Source organism: Urocitellus parryii, chromosome 3 (genome assembly GCF_045843805.1).
Source record: "Urocitellus parryii isolate mUroPar1 chromosome 3, mUroPar1.hap1, whole genome shotgun sequence".
In the NCBI taxonomy this organism is placed as follows: Eukaryota; Metazoa; Chordata; class Mammalia; order Rodentia; family Sciuridae; genus Urocitellus; species Urocitellus parryii.
The window spans coordinates 217,868,582-217,892,367 of record NC_135533.1 but is presented as its reverse complement, the minus strand read 5'-3'; the positions used below and the strand labels follow the sequence as shown (position 1 = coordinate 217,892,367).

General features: G+C 61.7%; 1 protein-coding gene across 1 annotated transcript; it reads left to right on the top strand.

Annotated features, from left to right (window-relative positions):
* Positions 1-4,380: 4,380 nt before the first annotated feature.
* Positions 4,381-22,878, top strand: Pias4 (protein inhibitor of activated STAT 4). The gene is made up of 11 exons (XM_026404430.2): positions 4,381-4,492; positions 8,369-8,795; positions 17,033-17,117; positions 18,187-18,228; positions 18,427-18,517; positions 18,606-18,734; positions 18,811-18,916; positions 19,863-19,936; positions 20,060-20,220; positions 22,195-22,325; positions 22,451-22,878. Exons 1-11 carry the CDS (start codon positions 4,466-4,468, stop codon positions 22,711-22,713), a joined length of 1,536 nt encoding a protein of 511 aa, XP_026260215.1. The 5' UTR covers positions 4,381-4,465; the 3' UTR covers positions 22,714-22,878.
* Positions 22,879-23,786: the final 908 nt, after the last annotated feature.

Sequence of the window (23,786 nt, the reverse complement as noted above, 5' to 3'; positions counted from 1 at the left end):
CAACAGACAGGTGTGCGCCATCAGATGACTTGGCAAGATTCTTGTATAAACCGGACTCTACAAGGAAGGAAGGGAATCCCGAGGCTGGCGAGTCAGACACAGGACCCATAGGAGTGTGGGTCATGCTTTGGCCAAAGAAGTCTTCCCCGGGGTGTCAGGGGATGAGCACTTGTAGGGCAAATGGCAGTAGACATTTATACATCTAAAGATATCTGAGCAGAGACCTAGGGAGGTGACACAGGAAGGCACGTGGTTGTCTGTGGGAACAGCACTCCAGGCAGAGGGTGCAGCCCATGCAAAGGCCCAGGGGCAGAACAAAGCAGGGAGCCCGTATAGTGTAGTTGGAGCAGAAGGAAGCAGGGGAAAGAGGGAGGAGAGGAGGCAGCAAGGAGAGGGGGCAGTTCTCCCAAGGCCAGTGAGCTGCAGAGGGGACACTGAGGGAGGTGGAACCACTGAGGGCTGTGGGCAGAGGAGGAATGGACCCGATTCTGGTGCTCACAGGTGCCCTCTGGTGGCTGCTGCAAGAGGAGAAAGGGGGGTGTAGGCAGCAACCAGGCGATGGGCCCCAGCTCAGGAGCCCCTCAGAGCAACAGGAACCAAAGTGTGGGCGCCACCCACCTGGTCTCTGCATGGCCTCGGGGACCCAGGGGGCCTGGGGAACAGAAGCCAACACTTGTCCCTTGTGCTGGCTGTGGCTAGCGATGGAACGCCCATGGCACCTCGGGCTCACTCCTCAGCACGCCCAGGTGAAATCCCAGACCCTGACACGTCACCGTCCCCATTTTCCAGATGAGCAGACTCAGATAAAGAGAGGCCAAGTGCGCTGGGGAGGCGCCGCAGCTGCCAGGGCAAAGTCCCCGACTGTGAGGCTGGGGACACTTAGGACCCCAGGACCGGAAGACTGACTGTCCCACTGGGCTGGAGGTACCCGCAGGGCTGGCCCCCTCCGGGGACTTTGGGCTGTCCTCAGGCCCCCAGGTCCCTTGTCCTGTGGTCCCTGCCAGTGACCCCGGCTTCCATGGCCACGTCCCTCTCTGGTCCTCCTGCCTCCCTCTTCCATCTCTTTGTTTTCTTTCTTTTTTTGGGGGGGGGCGCTGAACCCAGGGCCGTGCATGCGAGGCAAGTGCTCTACCAGCTAGCTACGGCCCTAGCCACCCTTTTTTCTTAAATAGGTGTTTTTTTAGTCATAGGTGGACACGACCCCTTTATTTATTAACTTCACGTGGTGCTGAGGGTGGAACCCGGGCCCACACGTGCTGGGCCAGCTCTGCCTCTGAGCCCCCGCCCCAGGCCCCCCCCTTCCATCTTTTAAGGACCTTCCTAAGGGCACTGGGCCCATGTGCATGATGCAGGTTGGTCTCTCATCTCTAGGTCCTGAGTATAAGCCCACCAGCAAAGCCCCTTTGGCTTTTATGGTAAGGAGGGTCCCACAGGCTCAGTGGGTCAGGATGTGGCCTCACCAGGGCCATCGTTCTGCCTACCGTGAGAGTGCTGTGGCACACACCTGTAATCCCAGGGTCTCTGGAGGCTCAGGCAGGAGGACTGCAAGTTTGAGGCCAGCCTTAGAAACTTAGCAAGGCCCTGGGCAATTTAGTTAAACTCTGTCTCAAAATTAAAAATATAAGCCCACCAGCTTATTAAAATTAAAAGTAAAAGGGCCCCTGGATTCAATCCCCAGTCCGAGAGAAAGGGTGGGGGGGTAGAGACAGAGAGAAAGACACAGACACACAGACACACACAGACACAGACACACACACACACACACACACACACACACACACACAGGGTACAGCCTGAGCAAAGGTCCTAAGTCAGCAGGGTTGGACTCCACTGGAGAAATTAAGGAGATCACGATGATGCTGGCGACACAGCTCAGAGGTAGCGTGCTTGCCTCACGTGTGTGTGGGTCCCATCCCCAGCACAGCAAAAGTTAAAAACAAAAACAGAAAAAACAGGCAGCCCAGGATGGACAGAACCAAAGGGAGCAGCCAGGACTGTGAGGCCCAGCCGCAGGGGAGCTGGGGATGAAGGGGTATCAGTTAGGAATGTCTTGGGTTCCAGAGAACATTGGAGCCCAGGGCGACGGCACGCCTGGGATCCCAGTGACCGAGGACGCAGAGGCAGAGGCAGGAGGATGGCAAGTTCCCGGCCGGCTTGGGCAACTTAGGGAGACCCTGCCTAAAAAAACAAATAAAAAGGGCTGAGGATGTGGCTCAGTGGTGGAGCATTTGTCAACTTGTGTGAGGCCCCGGGTTCCATTTCAAGTACTGAAAAAAGGAAAAATGTTGTTTTTTTCTTTTAAACAGTGTGCCATTTTCTAGGGCGGCTCTATACTGTCCCGTAAAGTGGCTGATTCCTACTCCCTCCCCGCTCCTTACTGGTTGGGGTCCTGGGGATGGAACTCGGGGCCTCTGGCATGCTGACCTCTTGCTCTAAAGAAAACTCCTTTATCATCCCGGCGGCTGCAGTCGGCAGAAATGCTGTGTGGAGGGCAAATGCTGACAAGGGCTCAGTCCCTTCCCTTGGAAAGCCTGCTTCCAGAGGTCACCGAGGGTACCCTAGGCACCTGCCGGGAGTCCAGAGGCCTGGATTTTTACCCTTTTCTCCTCCTGCTTTTATAACCATCACTACAGATGTGTGGGTTTTCATCCATGTGAAAGTTGCAGTCATTTAATTATTCTTTGAACACTATTTTTTCACTTAAGATCATAATTTCATTGAGTCTGAATGTTCTACCCGGTAGGCACATCATTACCATAATTTTTACCTGTAAGAAAAATAGAGTTGGTTTTCGTATCTGTGGGTTCCAACCACCACAAATCAAAAAAAAAATTTTTTTTTCCCATCTGGGAGACCAACTCCTGACCAAGAATTTGGGTTCAACTTCCAGTGCTACAAATAAATAAGTAAATACATAAGTAACCTGAGTCTGTGACAAACACACACAGGCTTGTTTATTGTCGTTATTCCCTACACAACACAGCAGAAGAACTACTTACCCAGCATTCCATGGACGTGGCACAGAGGAGGCTCTCAAGTCAAAGCCAGCCTCAGCAACCCAGCAGGCCCTGAGCACCCTAGAGGGACCAAGTTTCTAAATAAAAAAGTAAAAAGGGTGGTGAAGCACCCCTAGCTTCAATCCCCAAACCTACAAACAGAACATGTGTCAGGCATGATAAGCCACCTCAAGACAATTTGAAGTAGCCAGGAGTAGCTGGAGGTGAAACTCAGTGGTCAAGCAGTGGCCTCGCATTCAGGAGGCCCTGGGCTCCGTCCTCAGAACCACAAAATAAGCAAATAAATAAACCAGATACCATATGTGAGAAAATTCCTTAGAACTTTCCCGCTTAAGCCAGATGTGCTGGCACAGGCCTGCCATCCCAGCCTCTCGGAGGTGGAGGCAGGAGGATGGCAAGTTCGAGGCCAGCCTCAGCAACTCAGATGAGACCCTATTTAAAAAAAACAGTCACAAAAATAGGGTGGGGATGTAGCTCAGTGGTAAAGTGCCCTCGAGTTCAAAACCAGAAACCAAAATACAAAAAAAGCACTGAGTGGCGCCAGTTCGCTTCCCTTGGGGGGTTCCAGGGAACCCTGAGCCACAGCCCAGCCCTTTGCATTTTGAGGCGGGGTCCGGTGAAGCTGCTCCGGAGGCCTGGAGTCTAGGGTTGTCCCGCCGCCCCACCCTCCCCAGGACCGGGTGACAGGCCAGCGCCAACTTCCTGCTGCTGCGCGTCTGTGGGCTCTGGGGAGCACGGAGAGAGCGGGGCGGGAAGGTCCCGGTCCGTGCGACTCCCCGGTTGGAGGCGGGTGTGGGCGCGGGGTGAGAGGTGGAGGGACGGTCGCCGCCCCGGAGTGGCCACGAGCCCGAGAGCCGCGGGAGGTCCCGCCTTTCCCAGCCGGGGGCCCGCCGGGGTGCGGAACCGCGCCCCACGTGCACTCAGGGCCCGGATGTGGGCCGCGTGCGACCCGCGGGGCTCGCACCGCGCTGCGCGGCTCCCCACTGCACGCACCGGCGACCCTGCGGTTGAGCAACCGTCCCCTCCTCCAACGGCGCCGCCCGCAGACCTGGCGTGCACCTGGCGGCCGGCGCGCGCAGGGAATCCTGATACCCGGCGGTAGGGTCGTCGCCACCACCGCCCACTCGCTCTTTCCCTTCTTCGACGTGACCCCGCCCCCACCTGCGCGGGGCGCGTGCTCCTTTAAGAAGCCAGACACCGCCAGGAGTGGGCGTGGTCGCCGCGAGCGAAACGGGGGAAGGGGGAGAGGTTCGACGTCGGGCGGATCTGATTGGCTCCAGGCTCGGGCGGCGGCCGCGCGCGCGTGCGCACTGCACTGCGGCGCGCGCCCTGGGGAGGAGCGCGCGCCGGTGCTAATTGGCCGGGGAGGCGGCCCCGCCCGCGAGTGGCGGGCGGTCACGTGACGCGACGGCTGGGGGCTCCCGGCGCGGGGGACGCTGGTGGCCAAGATGGCGGCAGAGCTGGTGGAGGCCAAAGTGAGTGAGTGGCGGCGGCGCTGGCCGGGCTGTGCGGGCGGCGGGGCGGGGGCTGGGCGGCGGGCCGAGGTCTGCGCCTTCCGCTCGGGGCCTCGCGGCGCGGCCCGCCCCAGGCTGCCCTTCCGGGCCCCGTCGGCCCCGGGCGCAGAGTGCGGGCGGGGGGCGGGGAGGCCGGGGGCGGGGCCCCCTGCCCTGGCCGCCGTGTTCCCGCCGGTCGGTCCGCCGCTGGAGGCAGGGTCGGGTCGGCCGACCCCAGCGGCGAGGGTCCCGGCGTCCCTGCGCACCGAGAAGGCCGCGCCTCCCCGCTGCAGGCTCAGTCCCCGCGGACAGCGGGGCGGGTGGGCACCCCGCGCCCCGAGCAGGGCTCCGGGCTCTTCGGCTGTGGGTAGTTTCTGTCTGCTCGCACCGAGAGCTTGTAAACGGGTCTCATCTCCCCCGGCGTGCAGACCAGCCTGGGGTCGGTGACTCCCTGCTCATAGTGTCCCCGGACCTCCGAAGTGGTGTTCTGTCACCCCTGTCAGCACCTGGGTGGCTGAGCCAGGGTCCGAAACCAGCCCACACCGCATACGTCTGCGCCGCGAGTTCGGTTTGGAACCTCAGCCTCGGTGTGAGCCCCAGCGCCCCGCCCCCTCCTGACACCTGGGGGACACTGGGCCCACCCTTTGCCCTCCCCATCGAGTGGAGCGCTGACCCGGTTCTTGCTCAGAGGTCTTCCGAAGTCCTCTTCAGCCTTGGATCCTGAGCTCTGCCTTCTGGCTGACCCTTGGGAGCGCACCTCTCCTTCGCGGAGCGCACATTTCCGCACTCCAGAACCAGGTGCTGTCCTAGAGGTAATCTTCAGACTCCCCTGTCCAGTAAGTCCGCTTGTTAGATCAGACTCCCTCTTCCTTGCTCAGGCCCAGAGCCCTTATGTCCTTGCTCTGACTTCCATTTTTTGCTTGTTCTCTTAAATTGATCTTTGGAGGGTCTCCAACTGGTTCCAGGATAGATCTCTTTAGGCTCTCACTCTGTGCCCCATTCTCTGGTCTAGGTTCAGTGTTCTGTAACTGCTTTTTCCGTCTCCTAGCTTGGGACCTCATTTAACATCTCCATCCCTGGGACCCAGGTGGGGGGCCAGCATCCTTGTGTCTGATCCTTCTTGCTTCAGAATTGTGCCCAAGACCACTGCTCCTTGGGAGCTGGGGATACCAGCCTTTGGTCTTCCCTCCCTCTGGTCAGTGCACCTGCCAGTGCATTTTCCTCCTCACTCCTCCCTTTCCTTGCTTCCATCCTTCTCTGCCCACTGGGAGCCAAAAGGCAACCCTCAGGCTCTGTGATAATAGGGTATACTGCCCCCCAGAGTACTCCCCCAGACCCATACCACGCACACTTCCTCTCTGGGGTTTTGGGAAGTAGAGATCTGCCCTGAAGATGAGGAGGTCTGAACTCTGGACCGCCCGCACTTTGGCGGAGGGGCTGGGGCTGCATTCTTACATCTTCCAGGGCCTTGAAATACAATATGATGAACTCTGCTTGATCCTCTGGTGGCTGGGCCCCCCCATTCCAATTAAGCCAAGGTGACCCTTCTTTTAAGTTCCCTAAGCCCTGAGCCTCTGTTGAGGGGAGTTTGGGGCTGCAGCATAGCTTCCCAGGCCCTAGGCACCTCTGTCTCTTGGGGTCTCTTGCTACTATCTCAAATACCTTAAATGTCATTGAAAAGCACCCTTTTTTCAGGAGCTTTCTCTAGCTCATCGTGTGAATGGCTGGAGATTTTGTTGTTTGGTGTGCATAAGGGCTGCTCCAAGGGGAGGGTGTGGGGACTTATTGGTGAATAAGTCTAAGCCTTCACTTGAGGCCCCAAGAAGGCTTGAGGGTGGGGTCTGCAGTGTTGGTACACATGTGCATTTTCATGGAGGGGGCCTTACCCCCCCACACACACCCAAGGCTCAGAGGAGCCCATGCTGCAGAGGCCAGGTGCCGCTGCTTTGTGTTGGCTGATGTGTCCCCATGTGGTTCCCAAACAAGTCAAGAGTTGAAACTGTGCTGGCCCTCGGGGCCTGGCACTGTTTATAAACACAGTTCTGACAGGCAGGCGGATCCGGATGAAGCTGGGCAGGAAGTGATCTTGGAGTGTTCCAAGCTTCTTCCTGAATATTTGTCTTCCCTGGCTCCCTCTACAGCCCCCCTCCTCAGTGTCAAGGACAGGTTTCTTGGTGGCAGCAGCTGCGGAGAAATTCGAGTCGAGAGCATATGGCAGGAGAGGGGTGTGCTGGATGCTCACTGGGCTTGGGATGTCCAGCTTGGTTGGAGAGCCTGGACCTTGGTGGACAGGGGCTCCAGTGGATAATGTCAGCAGGGCTGTGGGCTTTTGGCTGATCACCAGGGTCAGCGCTCATCTGTCAGCACCTCCCCTCCTTTCTAAGGGCTTGGGTCTTTTCCAGGAGACACATTTTGTCTGCGAGTCTTTTTCTTACTGCACAAGGTAGGAAGTCAGTCCCAAGGTAGGGGGCCAGCAGGCTTCTGCTTACAGGGCTGCGTTAACCTCCTGCCTCACTCTTAAGTGGCCAGAGACTGGCTGCAGAGGCCTGTGACACCCAGGCCTCTCTGTGAACACCTGGTGGGGCTCTGGAAGCTCCTACTTCTGCTGTCCCAGGCAGGTGTCTGTGGCTGCGGGCTCCTGTGGGCACGAGGCCCTGTGTGCCAGCCTCCCGACCAGTCTTGTTGCTCATGCTGTTTGCCTTCCCTGGAGGTTTTCTTTCCACCACAACTTATCTATCCCAGGCTGGTTTAAGGGCTCAGCAGGTGATCCCTGGCCCATCCCTTGAGGACACTTGGCTTGCATCCCTCTCAGGGAGTCCTCACGGCCTTTGGTGGCCGGCTCTTGAGAAAGAGTACCCCGAGAGCCAGCAGGTCAGACACTGGGACTGTAGAGCTCTGTTTGATTTAGCCAGAGAGACCTGGACAGGAAGTCAGTGCCGGATCCTGCCAATCCCCCTTCCTGACTGTGGCACCAGACATGAGACTGTGTGGCTACTGGGCCCCTCAGCAGCCTTCAGCCAGGGCCCGTGACTGTGGACATGTACGGCGGTCATGCCTGGGAGCTCCTGACCTGGAGCAGGTGGAGACCAGGATCTGCTTAGCACCCTGCTGGGCCCAGAGTGCCCCCCCATGGGACAACTTGGCCCAGTGCCCACAACACCCAGAGGAGTCCCTGCCTCATCAGTACCCAGCTGTGTCAGTGCCAGTGGGGAGGAGGCATCAGAGAGGAGCCATCCCCAGCCTCAGTGAGGCCTTGATCCCCATGCCACCCCTGGGGGCACTCCTGCTCCCCTGGCAGGGCTATTCTAAGGCTCAGAGCGAAGCGTGAGGGGTGTGCGGCTGTCCTGCAGGTGACAGCAGTAAGTAGCTGTGGCTGCGCTCTTCCACGCCAGGCAGCGTGTTTGTGGCTAGGCCGGGTGAGCACTCGCCCCACCGGTGCTTTGTGTGGGTTGCCTCACCTGGCCCCTCCCAGGGTCCCCACTAGGTGCAGATTGTTATCTTGGCCCGTGAAGAAGAGAGTGGAGACTCAGGAGCGGTTGTCAGTGTTTGCTGGCCAGGAGCTGGCAGGGGCCGTTTCCCACGGCAGGATGAGATCCCAGTTCCTGTCTGGGGTGCTTTCAGACTTGAAGAGGGCGCCTGAACTAGACTGTGGGGGTGGGGAGCCGGCGCTCTGCCACAGTGGTGCCGCCTAGGAGTTTGGGGGGGCGGTGGGGGAGGGTGAGCTGGCAGCCCACAGAAGCTGCCAGTCCTGGGGGGTGTGACTTTGCAGCAGTCCTGGTTTCCAGCCCCCGCCGCATGACGCCCCTGATGTCGCCAGCTCTGGCCTCTGAGAGCATGTGTGTGGTTGCTCTTCTTCAGAACATGGTGATGAGTTTCCGAGTCTCCGACCTCCAGATGCTGCTGGGATTCGTGGGCCGCAGCAAGAGCGGGCTGAAGCACGAGCTCGTCACCAGGGCCCTGCAGCTGGTGCAGTTCGACTGCAGCCCCGAGCTGTTCAAGAAGATCAAAGAGCTGTACGAGACCCGCTACGCCAAGAAGAGCGCAGAGCCGGGCCCGCAGCCCCACCGGCCCCTGGACCCGCTGACCATGCACTCGGCCTACGACCGGGCCAGCACAGTGCCCAGGACTCCCCTGTCGGGCCCCAACATTGACTACCCTGTTCTCTATGGGAAGTACTTAAACGGACTCGGACGTTTGCCCACCAAGACCCTCAAACCAGAAGTCCGCCTGGTGAAGCTGCCCTTCTTTAACATGCTGGACGAGCTGCTGAAGCCCACCGAGCTAGGTGAGTGGCGCCTCCCGACTCAGCACCCTCCAGCCACACAGCCCGCCTCACACGTGGCTGTGGCGTGGCACGTGGGGAGGGACCTGGGGCTTTCCTTTCCAGGCAGCGAGGGGACTGCCTCTAACTGTTGTTGTCATGTAGCAGATCGCCCTCAAGCCTAGCACTTAAATGACAGGTGTCAATCAGCTGTCAGTCCCTGGAAGCACAGCCTGAGCCTGTTGTCAGGAGCTCCCGGTGCCAGGGCTGCCTCATCTGAAGGCCTGGCCAGGGCTGAGGGAGCCGCTTCCTCAAGTGGTCTCCCACAGGCCTGGGTCCCTTGCCATGGTGCCCTGTGGCCCCTGAGTGGGCTGTCTGGGTGTCCTCCGAGCACGGTGGCTTGCTTGTCCTAGAGCTTGTGTTCTCAGGGAGAGAGGAGAAATGGAGGGGGATCCAGGACACTCCTGTGTAAAGGCAAGGCTGAGCTAGAAACCAGGCGGTGCGTCTCTGTGTGTGTGTCAGTCAGACAGACAGACAGATACTGGGTCTTGTGGTGTTGCTTAGGCCTTGAACTTGTGAGCTCAAGTGATCCTGCTGCCTTAGCTTCCCAGGTAGCTGGGCCTGCAGGTGCGTGTCTGCACGCCTGACTGCCACACTCTGCTTGATAACTGACCTCCGACGGGCCACACATTCACTCTGGCCGTGCTCTGTTGCTCACATGGGTGCTTCTGGTACAGCGTGGCAGGGCGCCACGCCAGACCGTGGCTGGCTTCATGTGCCGAGTCCTTGTGGAAAAGGGGCTGAAGAGCTGTGTCTGACCTGCTCCCTTCCTCCAAAGGCTCTTGTCTCAGGCACCAGCCTCAGGACTAGTCCTTGACAGCCCTTGGGCCAAGGTGAGGCCAGGCTTCCACATACTTCTCTGAGGCTGGACAGTCAGGTGGAGGAGACCAGCAGGGCTCCAAGGTCCTCTTGTTTATTCACTCCCCATCACTGACATCAGGATCTCACTGTACCTAGCTATAGACAGGCCCGTGACCTTGCTGCCTCATCTGAAGGCTTGGCCAGGGCTGGTCAGGATGGTGTAGGCACGCCCTGGGCCCTCCCGGAAGCCTCATACACACAGGCCAAACATGGGTGTTGACTCTGGGCTCAGCCAGTCCCTGGCCTGGGCTCAGGGCTGAGGAGGCCTGGACAGCCCCAGGCTCATGGGCGGGCAGAGCATCCAGCCTCCCAGGCCCCCCAATGGGGAGGGGAGTATAAGGGGCCTTTGCTGGACCCCTGTCCAGGCGCTCAGACTTTACCAGGCTCCTGAGCATGCCGGGAGACCCCCACCCTTTGTCTCTCCCACCCGCCTCCATCTCCCGTCCAGTTTGTTAGTTCCTGTAAGTAGTGGAGAATGATGGGTGGGGTCCCAGTGCAGTGCCAGGCGCAGGGCATGCAGCAAGGGCATGCAGCTAGCAAGAATGCAGGCATTCTTTCTAGCACCCCACTTAGGGTTGCAGGGTCCCTATCCTGTGGCCTGCTCTAAGGGCCCTACTGCCACCTCCGCCCTTTCCAGTCAGCCCTTATGTCCTCACAGAGTCTGTACCTGCCTGTTGCAGGTGGGCAGCAGAGGCCATGCCTCTTCCTGGCTGCAGCTCAGAACCCCTCTTCATCCACCCTGCTGACCCAGCATCCTGCCTGGCCACCAGTGAGGACCAGGGGCCCCTGTCGGGCATGCACATTTCAGCTCTAGCCAGACCCCTCTCCTGCTCAGGAGCTTGGAGCCAGGAGGGGGTGCAGGCCGCATCTCCCTCCCACTGACCACCCTTGGACCTCCTGTCCTGGTGGGACTGGGGGGGAGGGACTCTGGTCCCTGATGGGGTTTCAGGAAGTGAAGGGAGGAAGGGCAGCCTTGACCTCAGCAGTCCACTGAGGCTGCACGCTCCGGCAGAGTCTTTTGGGAAGTAGGTTGGCCCAGGAGCACCTGTCCAGAGTCACGGGTGCATTGGGGACCAGTGTCCTCCAAGTTTGTGCTGCTGGCCCCTGGCCAAGCCCACTCTGGGTGCTGGCAGCCATCTCCCTGGGGTTCTGGGAGAGCTGGACGGTTCTGAAGGTCAAAGTGGCGTCTTGAACTCCAGAGGTCTCCAGAATGACTTGAGCAACAGGGAGGCTGGGTCCCCCAGCCTGGGTGCCGAGGGGACGGGCTGGAGGGGACTTTGAACCTGAGTATCCAGCCTCATCTCCTGCTGGCTTGTGGGCTTGCTTCCTGCAGGCTGCTGCCCCACAATGCATTGCTGTGCCCCTGTCCCCCCAGATCTGGTCACCTGATCTCCGGGAGAGCCCCCTCCCCTGGCTCCACCAGGAGCATTCTGCTCTTGCTCAGAACAAAGAGGCCGACCCGCCCTGCCTTCCTCCCCAGAGTCCCCTGTGTGCTCCAGTCTGGGGGAGCCTCTCCCAGCAGAGCGCGCTGCCTCCCCGGGACCCCATGCCCTGTGCACGTAGGTGCCACGGCAGAGTCTGGATCCAAGGCAGTGCTCCCTCAGTTCCAGAACCCACGGTTCTGTGTCCCAGCCCCCAGCCTTCCATGGTTTGCCCGCTTCTAGAGGCCCAGCTCTGCCAGCTTCTCTTTCCTCCTTGCCCCGGCCACGACCCACTAACCAAAACAAGACCCACATGCCCAAGTGGACTCCCCAGTAGAGCTGCGGCTGGCTCTGGGCTGCAGGCTGCACCGGGCGGATGGGAGCCATAAATCACCTCGAGTGGAATGCTGGGTGGGGGAGGGGTGGGCGCTGGCGCAGACCAGGAGCTGGGAGGGCTGGGAAGCAGATGGGTGGCTCCATGGGGTGTGGGACTGGTGCCTCCAAAGGTCAGGAGACTTGCCCAAGGTCACACAGAGCCCTGGTCCATCCTCCCTGTCCTGACCTCATTCCCAGCAGATTGGACTTTGCACTGCCTCCTGGGAGGTCAGGTTTGGAACCCTGCCCTCAGCAAGGGGAGCCTGGGCAGGTGAGCCTAGGCAGAAGGCCATTGATGACCTCAGCAGAGAAGGGCCAGGCAGTACCAGGGGCCCAGACCCTCCTCCCAGAGCGTGCCCAAGAGGCGCCCTCATGAGACCAGGGCAGAGGAGGGAAATTCACTGCCACCAGAGCTGCTGGCTCCTGGCATCCTGCTCCTGGCGTCCTGAGGCAGCACTGCAGCCCACCATGGGCGGGTGAGTGGCCCCTGGGTTGTCCCCAGGGTCAGCGTCAGTGATGGCTAGGGGCTCTGGTCTGGTGCTGCTATGTTGTGTGCAGGGCACATGTGTGCCCCTTTTCTGGGCTCTTAAGCCCTTTGGCCAGCACTGCGCCAGCACTGCCCTGATGCCAGACACGGTGTTGGCATCTCCTTACCCCGGTGCCGCCCAGCAGGCACTAGAGGGGACTGGGGTGTGGCTGTCCTCGTGGGGGGTGGGCTGGGGGCTGTTGTGGGGGAGCTGGCAGGAGGGCTTCCTGGAAGAGGCGGTATTCCAGCCTAGACCTGAGGCCGAGGAATTGGCCAGGCATAGATAGAGGGGGGCAGGGCACGGACTCCAGGCAGAGGACCGAGGAGAGCAGGGGCCTGGCGTCTAGAGGGCTCCCTCACAGGACTGAGTGGAGGCCATTGTGGCCCAAGGGTGGGGTGCCCCAGGAGGAGGGACAGTTTCCTGAACCCCCAGGGATGGTGGGCTGGGGAGGAGTGGAGGCTGACGAGTCTGGGGGCTGCAGACCTTGTGGGGCCCGGTGCACTCTTCTGGGTCTCCTGTCTGTCTGGGCTTTGTTTATTTTTGTTTTTACTTTTTGCTGCTGTTCTGGAGGTTGAATACCAGGGCACTTTCCCCTGAGCTACTTCCCCATTCTTTACAGTTTTATTTTTGGTCTTGAGACAGGACAGGGTCTTGGCGAGTTGCTAAAGCCTTGCTAACCTGCCGGGGCTGTCCTCAAGCCTGCATTGTCCTCCCCCCCACAGTCACTGGCCTTGTAGTGTGTGCCACCATGCCCGGCTGGTCTCTCTTTTTTTAAGGAGGGGTAACGAAGGCTTGAACTTCGGGGCACTCAACCACTGAGCCACATCCCCTGTTTTGGATTTTATTTAGAGACGGGGTCTCACCACGTTGCTTGTTAGTGCCTTGCCATTGCTGAGGCTGCCTTTGAACTCTGGATCCTCCTGCCTTAGCCTCCCAAACTGCGGGGATTACAGGCAAGGGTCACCACACCAGGCTGGTCTCATGTAATTTTTTTAGTTGTAGGTGGATGCAGTACCGTTATTGTATTTATTTATTTTTATGTGGTGCTGAGAACTCTCCCCAGGGCCTCACACATGCTAGGCGAGTGCTCTACTGCTGAGCCACAATCCCAGCCCATGGTCTCATTTTTTTTTTTTTTTAGAGAGAGAATTTCAATATTTATTTTTCAGTTTTTTCGGACACAACATCTTTGTTGGTATGTGGTGCTGAGGATCGAACCCGGGCCGCACACATGCCAGGCGAGCGCGCTACCTCTTGAGCCACATCTCCAGCCCGTGGTCTCATTTTTCAACATTTTTTCTTCTTTTTTTAATGGTACTGAACTTAACCCAGGGCACTTAACCACTGAGCCACATTCCGAGCCCTTTTTATTTTTTGTTTTGAGTCGGGGTCTTACTAAATTGCTGAGGCTGATCTTGAACTTGTGATCCTCTTGCCTCAGCCTCCTGAGTTGCCCGGATTATAGGCCAGTGTCACCATGCTCTGCTTAATGTCTTTTTTTTTAGTTGTAGATGAACACAGTACATTTATGAATTTAAATATTTATTTTTATGTGGTGCTAAGAATGGAACCTAGCGCCGGGGGGCGGCTAGAGCAGGCTGGGGGCACAGGCTGGGGCCACAGGCAGGGCACTGCACAGGCAAAGATGCAGAGCTGAGCAGCATCCAGGGCCACGTGCTGGAGCCGGCTGCCGGTTACCTAGCAGCCCCAGCACCAGGCTGGGTGTGGAAGCCAGGGTTCAGGGTTGGAACCCCCAGGCCCTAGTGGGGGTTAGATGCAGCCCCCGCCTGGCGCTGTCCAGCCTGGCCACAGTGCTGGGCTGAGCCTCTGGTGCTGCCCACTGACAGACCCTGTCCTGGTTTTGCCTGGGGTGCTGTCCAGGACCTGCTTGGCACCCTGGGGTCTCTGGCGAGGGGAGCATCCTGCTGGGCAGGGCTGAGAGTAGCGGGCAGTGTGGAGGCCCACGGAGAGGTCTGGTGGGAGCCGAGGAGCCTGTGTGTGTGCAGCGGGTGGGCGCTTCAGCCTGGGAGCGGGGCCTCGGGGAGGGAGACGCCTGTCTGATTGGGTGTTTGATCGTCGGCTGCCTCCCTCAGCTTGTGTGGTGCCGCACGTACTCACTGCAGAGTCCAGGCCCCGCAAGGGATCTGCCCGCTGTAATCCAGCCGCCCGAGAGGCCCAGGTGTGGGCTCTGCCGCCCCGCTCTCCCTGAGCATCTGCCGGGCATTAAACATTCATCAGAGCAGGCTCCAGGCCCTGCGCCTGCCACCAGGCGCCTGATGGCTGTGGGTCCCTGGGTCCAGCTGGTCCAGGGTCCCTGCACCTCCCTCCGCTCCTGGGCCATGAGGGGCGGGCTGTGTGTGACCCTCGGGCTGAGCACCTGCTGGTCGCTGCCCTGCTCGTGCCCTCTGGCTCCTTGGAGTCCGGGGAACCAGTGCTTTCTGGTTCCTCAGAGTCCTGCCTTGATGAGGTGCCTGTGTGTGACGCCCCCCCCACACCCGCCGTGTGCCCACACACACCAGCGTCGCCTGTGGACCTCATGCCAATGTGGGCCTACAAGGGAGAGCAGGAGGTCTGTGGGGAGGTCGGTCAGTTCCCAGGAGGTCAGGGTTGTGAAGAAAAGCCAGGCGTGGCGGTTGCAGGTTTTCAATGAGGGGCTCAGGGAAGCGTTTTATTCCGTGGCGATTGTGCAAGGGAAGACAGAGGGCCATGGAGGTAGTTGTGGGAGGAATGTTCCAGAAGAGAGACCAGGAAGTGCAAAGGCCCTGAGGCAGGATGTCTTCAGCTGATGGGGTCCTGAGGAGGAGACTGGGTGGCTGGGCCCGTGGTCTGGGTGGACAGGGGTCCTGGAGTGTTTTGGGCCTGAGGAATGAGGGGGAGTGGCGGTGGGAACAGGGTAGGTGGGGGGTTGAGTGGCCGGGAGCTCCCCATCTGCAGCTCTTGGTGAGAGTTCAGGGCACTGATCGGAGCCAGGGAAGGCAGCCCGAGGGCCCGGCCTCTGGGTGCCTGCGGTGTTTGGGAACAGCCTCCGGGACTGGCCAAGGGAGGGGTATGTAGCAGGATGGGGAGGAGGGAGCTTGGCCCTGGACACCAGGCAGTGTGTCCTTGCTTCTGACCAGTGTGGCCAAGGCACACAGTTTTAGAGGAGACACCAGCCTTTCTGGACGGGGCTGTGTCACAGCCCAGGCGACAACTCACCTCTGCCGGCTGCTGGGAGCAGCATCAGGACCTGGGCCAGCGGTACAGCGGAAGAGGTGTGCAGGGCCGACCCCAGGCCCTGAGCCAGCACGCTGCCTGCCTGGCGTCACCTAGAAGTGGCCGCCCCTCGGGGAAGGGCGGGTGCTGTGTCTTTGGTGACTGGGCTCACAGTCCTTTCTCACTACTCTGAGCCGCCTGCTGGGGACCTGCCCTCCTCTCCTGCTCTCCCGGAGCAGCTGCAGGGAGGAACGGGTGGGGGTGGCATTTTGATCTCCTGCCTGGTCTTCAGGGCCTAGCTCAGGTGTCACCTTGTGAGGCCTCCCCTCCTGCCTCCAGAATAATTGCCCCCCAGGCCCCTGGGCAGGTCCAGGCTTATCTGCAGGTGGCCTGTGTGCACCCCCTTCACAGTTAGGTGGCACTCATCCAGAGACCTGCTAGGCCCTCAGCGAGCAGTCGGGATTGGCTTGCAGCATCATGGCTGTCACCACAGTCACCTTTGGGCCCTAAACACAGACCCAGTAGTGGTGGGCACCCCAAGAAGCGGACCTGTGAGGAGGCGCAGGCCTCCTGGCTCTGGGCCCGAGTTGCTCTTAGGTGGAACGGGTGTCCTGTCCCGTGTCATCTAGCCTCATGATCTGGGTTTCAGAAAGTTCTAGGCAGGGTTGGCAGGCCAGAGCCAGTCCCAGCGCAGCCTGAGCGCCCCGGTGCCCGGCTCGCTGTGGCTGGGACCCCCGGCTCGCTGTGGCTGGGACCCCCGGCTCGCTGTGGCTGGGATCCTTGGGCTGGGCCTGCAGCTCTGCCTCCCTGCAGAAGGTCTCCGTGGAGCGGTGTTCGGTTTCTGCCCCAGGCCAGGAGCCTCCCCACCGTGTATCTAAGGTGGCGCGGTGCCTGCCGAGCGGGAGGCTGCTGGTCGGTTGCTGATGGTGAGAGCCTTGGTCAACGCCATTGTTTCGCTCAATCTGGCGAAAGTCGAGCTTTTGGCTTTGATCATCTTTCCTGTTTGGTTTTCATTTTTTCTCGAGTATGTTCTTCCTTCCAGTGGCTTTGGCTTGGACTTGCCCTTCTTCTTCCAGCTGCTCCTGGAGGAAGCCTGCACCTTTCATCTTACATCTTCTCTGGGCCAGGACCTGTGGCCTGTGCCTGCCATCCAGCTCCTTGGGAGGCTGGGGCTGGAGGATGGCAAGTTCAAGGCCAGCCTGGGAATCTTAGTGAGACTCTGTCTCAAAACATAAAGAGCACTGGGGCTGTGACTCAGTGGTGGAGCCCTGGTTCCATCCCCAGCCCCACAAAATAGAAACTGAAATCCACTTCCTCTCCGGGAACTGCTTTGGCTGCGCCTGCAAGTGTTGCTCTGTTGTGTTTCGCACTTGGTTGAAAGGTCCTCTCTGCCCCGTGGCCTTAGCTACAGTGGAGCGTGAAGGACAGCTGTGCCCCCGGCATGGCGCCACCTCTCAGGACCTTCCTGTCCTTGGCCCTAGGAGGTTCTCATGATCTCTAGCGAGGCCCCACATGTGGTCCCACTGTGACCAGCCGCTGTGGTCTTTACAGGCCTGTGGTCCCTGAGTTGGGGCCAGTTTCTGAAAGCATGCAGGGAGCCAGGCCAGGGCCCAGCTGGGTTGTCCTCCCCTCCTCCTGCAAGGGGACAAGATCAAGTTTCCCACACCAGGGGCCCTGGGCAGTCTTGCCACGTTCACAGGAGCCCACTGGCTCTGGCTTCCCACTTCCTGTTTCCTGGTCTGGAGAGGGGCTCAGAGACGTGGCTGCATGTGGGTGCCTGCGTCAGGTTCGGGGCAGACGTGGCCCTGACCCCACTCGTCTTCAGTCCCACAGAACAGCGAGAAGCTGCAGGAGAGCCCGTGCATCTTCGCCCTGACACCCCGGCAGGTGGAGCTGATCCGCAACTCCAGGTGCCGCCCAATGCCTGCAGGGCCGCCGCGGGGCCGAGAGCCACCCCTCACGTCCAGGGCCACGTGCTCAGTGTTGGCACGCACCCTTCAGCTCCAACATGGACTCCTTGTCCCCCTTCACAAGGGACCCAAGATGCTGTGGGCGGGGCTGGGTGGTTCTGTGGGTGTTGTCCTGGGCTGCCAGGTGCTGAACAGCACCCCTGGCTCCATCCCTCGGCCAGGAGCTCCCCAGTTGTGACACCACGTGTCCCCGGACGTCCCCTCCTATCCCCTGGAGGCAGGGTCAGCCCAGATGAGGCACCTGAGCTGTAACAGGTGGAGCAGGGCCCCCGAGGGCTCTCTGAAGCCTTCGCACGTCCAGCTGAGACACAAGCCCCGCTGGGGAGCCCTTGTCAGATGGCGTGTGTGCCGGGCACTGCTGGGTGCTCCTCGCCCTCCACCCAGAGGGGTTCCCAGGAGCACCCCATCTATCTTCCAGGACCAGCAGACGCTCAGGCCGGGAGGTCCCGCTGAGTGTGCACTCAGGCAGAGCCTGTGTGTGTCCCATGTGAGGCACTGGGTTCCATTCCCAGCACCACAAGCAGAGACAGGAGAGGTCACTGGGCCAGCTCCTCTGGGGGCCTGTGCAGGGCCAGGGTCACAACCCACGTCTGAGTCCCTGCCTGCTTATGGGTCCAAGGTCCCCCAGCCCCTCATCCTGGCTCTTGAAACTGGTCATGGCTTTTGTCTAGTGCAGTGGCCACAGAGGCTGGGTGGCCTGGCAGAGGTTGGGGACCCACTGAGCCTCCTCTTCCTGGGGTGTGAGCCTCACTGCCACAGCCCCTCCTGCTCAGGCCTCTGCTGCGCGCAGCGCCACGCAGAGCCTGCCCCGGGCATGCGCCCCTCGCCTGGGACGACTCGTCTTCCCAGCGCGGGCCAGGGTGGCTGGTGTCCTCCGGGGAGCCCCTCGGCTGGTGACGTTGCCGAGGGTGCCGCTGGCTCCCCGACAAGACGCGGTCCAGCTGGCGGGTGGCGGGCGTGCTGGCCCCTCCCCCACTGACCTCCTCTCTCCTTGGTCCGCTCGGTGCAGGGAGCTGCAGCCCGGAGTCAAGGCCGTGCAGGTGGTCCTGAGGTACGTCTGCAGCCGGGCCGCGGCCACCCGCCCTGGCCACGGCCCTCCCACCCTCACCCCGCTGCCATGTCCTCGTCACGCACTGCACCCCAGGCCCTGCACTGCTGGCCCCTTGTCCCACCCTCTGACCCCCGTCGTTGTGTGGGGACCAGCAGTGGCTCCCAGCCCCCAGAACAGCTGTCCCTGTTGTTGCTGCAGGATCTGCTACTCGGACGCCAGCTGCCCGCAGGAGGACCAGTACCCGCCCAACATCGCTGTGAAGGTCAACCACAGCTACTGCTCAGTCCCGGTGAGCCGCGGCCCTGCTCGGTGGGTTGGGGGGGGGGGCGGGGGGGACACCGCTGGCCCAAGTGCCCTGAGCAGCCGTCCCCTTGCAGGGCTACTACCCTTCCAACAAGCCCGGAGTGGAGCCCAAGAGGCCCTGCCGCCCCATCAACCTCACCCACCTCATGTACCTGTCCTCAGCCACCAACCGCATCACCGTCACCTGGGGGAACTACGGCAAGGTGAGCGGGCCTCCCCTACCCATCCTCGCCTCCCCCTGGCCTGGCCCTGCTGGGCTGACCCCTGCCCTCTCCCCAGAGCTACTCGGTGGCCCTGTACCTGGTGCGGCAGCTGACCTCGGCGGAGCTGCTGCAGAGGTTGAGGACTATCGGGGTCAAGCACCCGGAGCTGTGCAAGGCGCTGGGTGAGTGGTGGCGGGGGCTGGCGGCCGCCCTGGTACCCGGGACCCTCCTTCCTGGGCGTGAGGGGTGGCCTTGACAGTGTGTGAGCCCAGGCTTAGCAAGTCAGCTTGGGGGCTGTGGCACCAGGGAGGCCTCTGCACCATGCTGCGGGGGGAGCAGGCTGCGGCCCACAGGGGCCGAGGACTTGGGGCCCTGTTCCCAGGGCCTGTGCCCCCAGCGAGCCCTCAGGCTGCCATGGGTGGCTCTGGCCTGGCATTCAGGCAAGGTGGGGTCATAGCTGGCTGAGGGTGACACGCAGGGGACGAGGCCGCTGTTTCCTCCTTCCTGTGCTCACGACGCTGCTGTTGTTGAGTAATGAAACCTAGAGCACCCGAGAGGCGCTGGGTGCCCCGGCGGGCAGGAGCAGTGTGTGCTTCCTGGGTGCCCGCCAGGGGTGCCAAGCACAGGCACTCAGGCTGTGTGGCCTGGAGAAGCTGCTGGTCGTCTCTGGTGGCCCTTCTTCACAAGAACAGGCCCAAGCCATCCTGGGGAGGCCTCTCCGTGGGCCTGCCTTGCGGGGCGGGGCTGGGCTGTGCGGTCCTGTCCTTGGAGGGGCAGTTGGTGGGGCCCAACCACCTGGCCTTGCATTCTGGTGCCCGCTGGAAACGCACCACAGGTCCCTGGGCTTGCTCAGCCCCTTCCACTAACCCAGTCTCGCAGGTGGGAGGGCAGGGCCCTGCCCAGCCCAGATGGACCCTGGGACCCACCGCAGCTCTCCACATCCCCTGGCCTCCAGCCTCGGAAGGGCCTCTGAGCCTCACTATGTGGAAGCCTCCTTCAGACACTCTTCCCAGCCCAGCCTGGGTCCCCACCAGGGAAGCGTCTTCTAGGAGTGAGCGCGTCCTGTGGGCTGTGACCCAGGCTGCCCGTCCCTCCCCTCTGACACTGTCCTCTGCCCCCTCCACGTAGTCAAGGAGAAGCTGCGCCTGGATCCCGACAGCGAGATCGCCACCACCGGTGTGCGGGTCTCCCTCATCTGCCCGGTGAGTGGCTGGCAGGTCCCCGCACTGCTCCCTCCCAGGGCCGCGTGGCCCCGGGCATCCTCCATCCCCCCCAGTGGGTCCCCTCGGTGTCCCACGGGCCTGCTCACCCGCCCCTCCCCGCAGCTGGTGAAGATGCGGCTCTCGGTGCCCTGCCGGGCGGAGACCTGCGCACACCTGCAGTGCTTCGACGCCGTCTTCTACCTGCAGATGAATGAGAAGAAGCCCACCTGGCTGTGTCCAGTGTGTGACAAGCCAGCTCCCTATGACCAGCTCATCATCGACGGGTAAGTCCTGGATCCCAGGTGCCATGCTGGGCAGCCCCTGGTCTCCCTGGGCCCTGCTGTGGGAAGCGTGAAGCCAGTGCCATGGGCAGGGAAGGACGGCTTGGCCCCATGCGAGCAGGTGCTGGAGGCTGTGGTGTGGCCTGGGCTCTTCCCCGTGAGGTGGGCACCTGCTGGGCCAGCACTGAGCCTGCGGGAGTTGGAAGCCCTTTGCAGACAGCACCCTGCCCCTGCGCCCACAGCTGCTGGTCACGCCCTGCCCTCCTGGTGGCACTGGCCAGGGACGGGCCTTTCTGCTGGGTGGGGAGATTGCCCAGGTCTCAAGGTTCCACACACTGCGCTCAGTTGTCCCTGGCACCTGAGGTGGCTCCTGCCAGGCGCTGGCTGCACCCCTCTACCTCCCCCACCCCACCCCACCTCCCAGTCGCCAGAGACACTGGCCGGCAGCGGTCCTGGGGTGGACTCCCTTTTGAAGCACCTGCCCTGCCTCTGACTCTCGTGCTGCCTGTTGCTCTGCGGTGCTGGGGGAGCCCCGGGACTCACATGCTTGTCAGGCGTCCACCCCTGAGCCCCACCCCAGGATGCCCCTCCACTGAACGGATGAGGACACTGAGCCTCAGGGGAGTGCTCCCACAGACCCCACCACTAACTTGTAGGAGGTTGGCCCAGAGTGACTCGAATCCAGGTCTCACTGGTTCTGAGCCTGAGCCCTTCTTGGAAGGGCCGAGCTGCTACTGGCCTCCAAGTGGAGTGAGGAGGCCCCTGGGACCAGGCACGTGGGCTGGACCTGAATGGCCGCTCTGTTCCCAGCCTGGCAGCTGTGCAGCCCGGCACCCGCCTCCCCCAGGCCCGGAGCCGGTGGTTCAGCTCAGAGCAGCAGTGGCCCCCGGCTGCAGAGGCCAGCGGGCTGGGCAGGTGCTGTGCTTCCCGGAGGGCCTGGTCCCGGCCACCTCAGCCCTGGTGTTGCAGGGCAGCCGGGAGGTTCCTGGGGGGTTCACCTAGTGTCTCCTGTGGCTCTGCCCATCTGCCCTGGACCTGCCCTCAGGAGCCCTCTGCTGGCAGCTGCTGCTGCGGGAGAGCAGGAGAGGCCTTGGGGACCCGGGTGAGGGTGGCAGTGGGGGCCAGCCAGGATGGAAGTGGCCCACTGGCCTTTGCAAGGGTGGCCCTGAGTGGCACAAGCTTCTCCCTTGTGGTTGGGGGCACGGTGGCCAGCGTGCCCTGTGCAGACTTACCCGTGACACAGTGCCTCCTCTGATGGGGAGACCTGCCTCGTGGCCAGTAGGTGCTGGGGGCAGAACTGGAACCAGAGCCAGCTGCCCAGTCTTGTGACCTCAGGCTCTTGTCCTTGCCACGGCCTCTGTTTCCCTTCTGTGGACGGCGGGAAGTTCCCATGCAGAGTGACCCCGTGTGCAGTGCACGCCCCACAGGAACTGCAGTGTGGGAGCGAGGTGGCCCCGTTGTCCCCCGAGCTTCTAAGGGCCTGGAGCCATGTGCACCCTCCCGAGCCTCAGTGTCCTGTCTGCCTGGAGAGCAGGCCACAAGAGGCTCGGGGTTCCGACGCTGGCCTCCGCTCTGCTCTTCCTCGTGCGGTCACCTCTCGGCCGTTTCCCCGTCTGTGAAATGGGGCGTCGTGCAGTAGAGGTGGGGGTTGACGGGCCAGTGGCGACCGCCTGGTGGTGCCCAGCCCCAGAGTAGTGCTCTGATATGAGGCCGCAGGCCCCCTGGCCACCCTCCAGGGTGACTGGGGACGGCCTCCTGTCTGCACCCTTGGCTGCCAGGCCAGCTGCCTGCCGGCCTCCTGGGGCCACACGTCCAGGGCCTGTGCAGAAGGCCCTCCAGTCCTCCACCCTCGAGCCCTTGGGTCCGGTGGGTACAGTCTTAACCAGCTCTGCAGAGATGGGTGGGGAGTCGGCGAGCCCGTGGAGGGCAGGAGGCCGGGGTGAGGCCTAGCCCGCATCAGCACCCCCCCTCGCCTAGGCTCCTCTCCAAGATCCTGAGCGAGTGTGAGGACGCCGATGAGATCGAGTACCTGGTGGACGGCTCCTGGTGCCCGATCCGCACCGAGAAGGAGCGGAGCTGCAGCCCCCAGGGCCCCATCCTGGTGCTCGGTGAGTCCCGCGCCCTGCGCCTGTCCTGCATGGCTGTGGGTGCGGCTGGCCCTGGGCGTGATGGCCATGGTCCCCTGCTGTGCCTGTCGCAGCCCCCTGAGTGCCCACGTCCCCGTTGCCCACAGGAACCTCAGATGCCAGCGGGCTCCTGCCCACCCCCAGTGTCAACGGCGGCAGCGGTGGCACCCTGGGCAGCGTGAGCAGCGGGGCAGCCTCCGTGGGCAGCGTGGAGAACGGCAAGCCCGGGACCGACGTGGTGGACCTCACACTGGACAGCTCGTCATCCTCGGAAGAGGACGACGAAGAGGAGGACGAGGATGAGGATGAGGAGGGACCCCGGCCCAAGCGCCGCTGCCCCTTCCAGAAGGGCCTGGTTCCGGCCTGCTGACCGCCGGCCACGTGACCTGAAATTTCCCTGGTGCTGACCACGCGGAGGGCGGGCGGCCGGGCGCAGAGGAGCAGCGATTCCTTCTCTTTTCATTGTCCGTTTGTCCTCTCCACCCTCCCTGGCTCCTGGCACCTGCACCTCTGGACTCTCCTCTCGGGGATTAAAAAAAAGTAAAATGACAAAAAAAAAAAAAAAAAAAAAAAAAAAACTCAAAAAATGAGAAAAAGAAAAATGAAACCGACAAAAAGACAAACTCTTCCAACAAGGCCGCTCTGCATAGTCCGCTGCGGCCACCAGGCCCCGGGAGGGCAGGGGCTGCATGGGAGGGACCCAGGAGCCTGGCCGCGACCATTCCAGCTGGGGCCTGGCCGTGGGGGTGGCGGCCTGGCGACCACCGCAACTGAGCGACATGCGTCTGTCCCCTTGCTTTGCTCTCCGCGATGCGTCCTCCCTGGAGACCCTCGCCGCGCCCACAGTGCTGGGCTCCGAAGCCATGGGTGGGGCGGGCGGGTCGCCGCAGGTGGGTTGTTTTGAAAGTGCAATAACTTGGTATCTTGAAGCCCCAGCGGCGGTGGTGACCAGCGTCCCCCGGGAGGCGGCCCCGGTGCGGCACCGTGTGGCGTGGGGGGGTCAGTTTCTAGCCAGCTACCTCGGTAACTCCAATTCAGGTTCACTTCCCTACGGAACAGCACAGATGTCCACCGCCAGCCCCGCAGCGCCCCGGGCAGGGAGGCCGTGGCGTCCGAGGGCGGCAGGTCTCTTGATTTGGGTTGGTTCCCCTCCCGCCAGGCTCCTGGGCTCCCACAGGCCCAGGGCTCGCTCGCCCACCCCGGAGCCGGCGCCCCCACGCAGCCCCGAGGCCGCGGCAGAGGGCTCCCCCTGTGCTGCGGGCCCTTCCCGCTGCCCTGGTCAGGAGGCAGGGTGGGACCGCGGCTGGGCGTCAGGACTGCTGTATGAACTCCCGCCGGCCGGCCGCCCGCGCTGCCACAGCAAGGCCGCTGTTTTCTAATATTTGTATTCTAATTTAATTGTTTTTTAAAAATGCAAATAAAACGGTCAAGGTGAAGCCACCG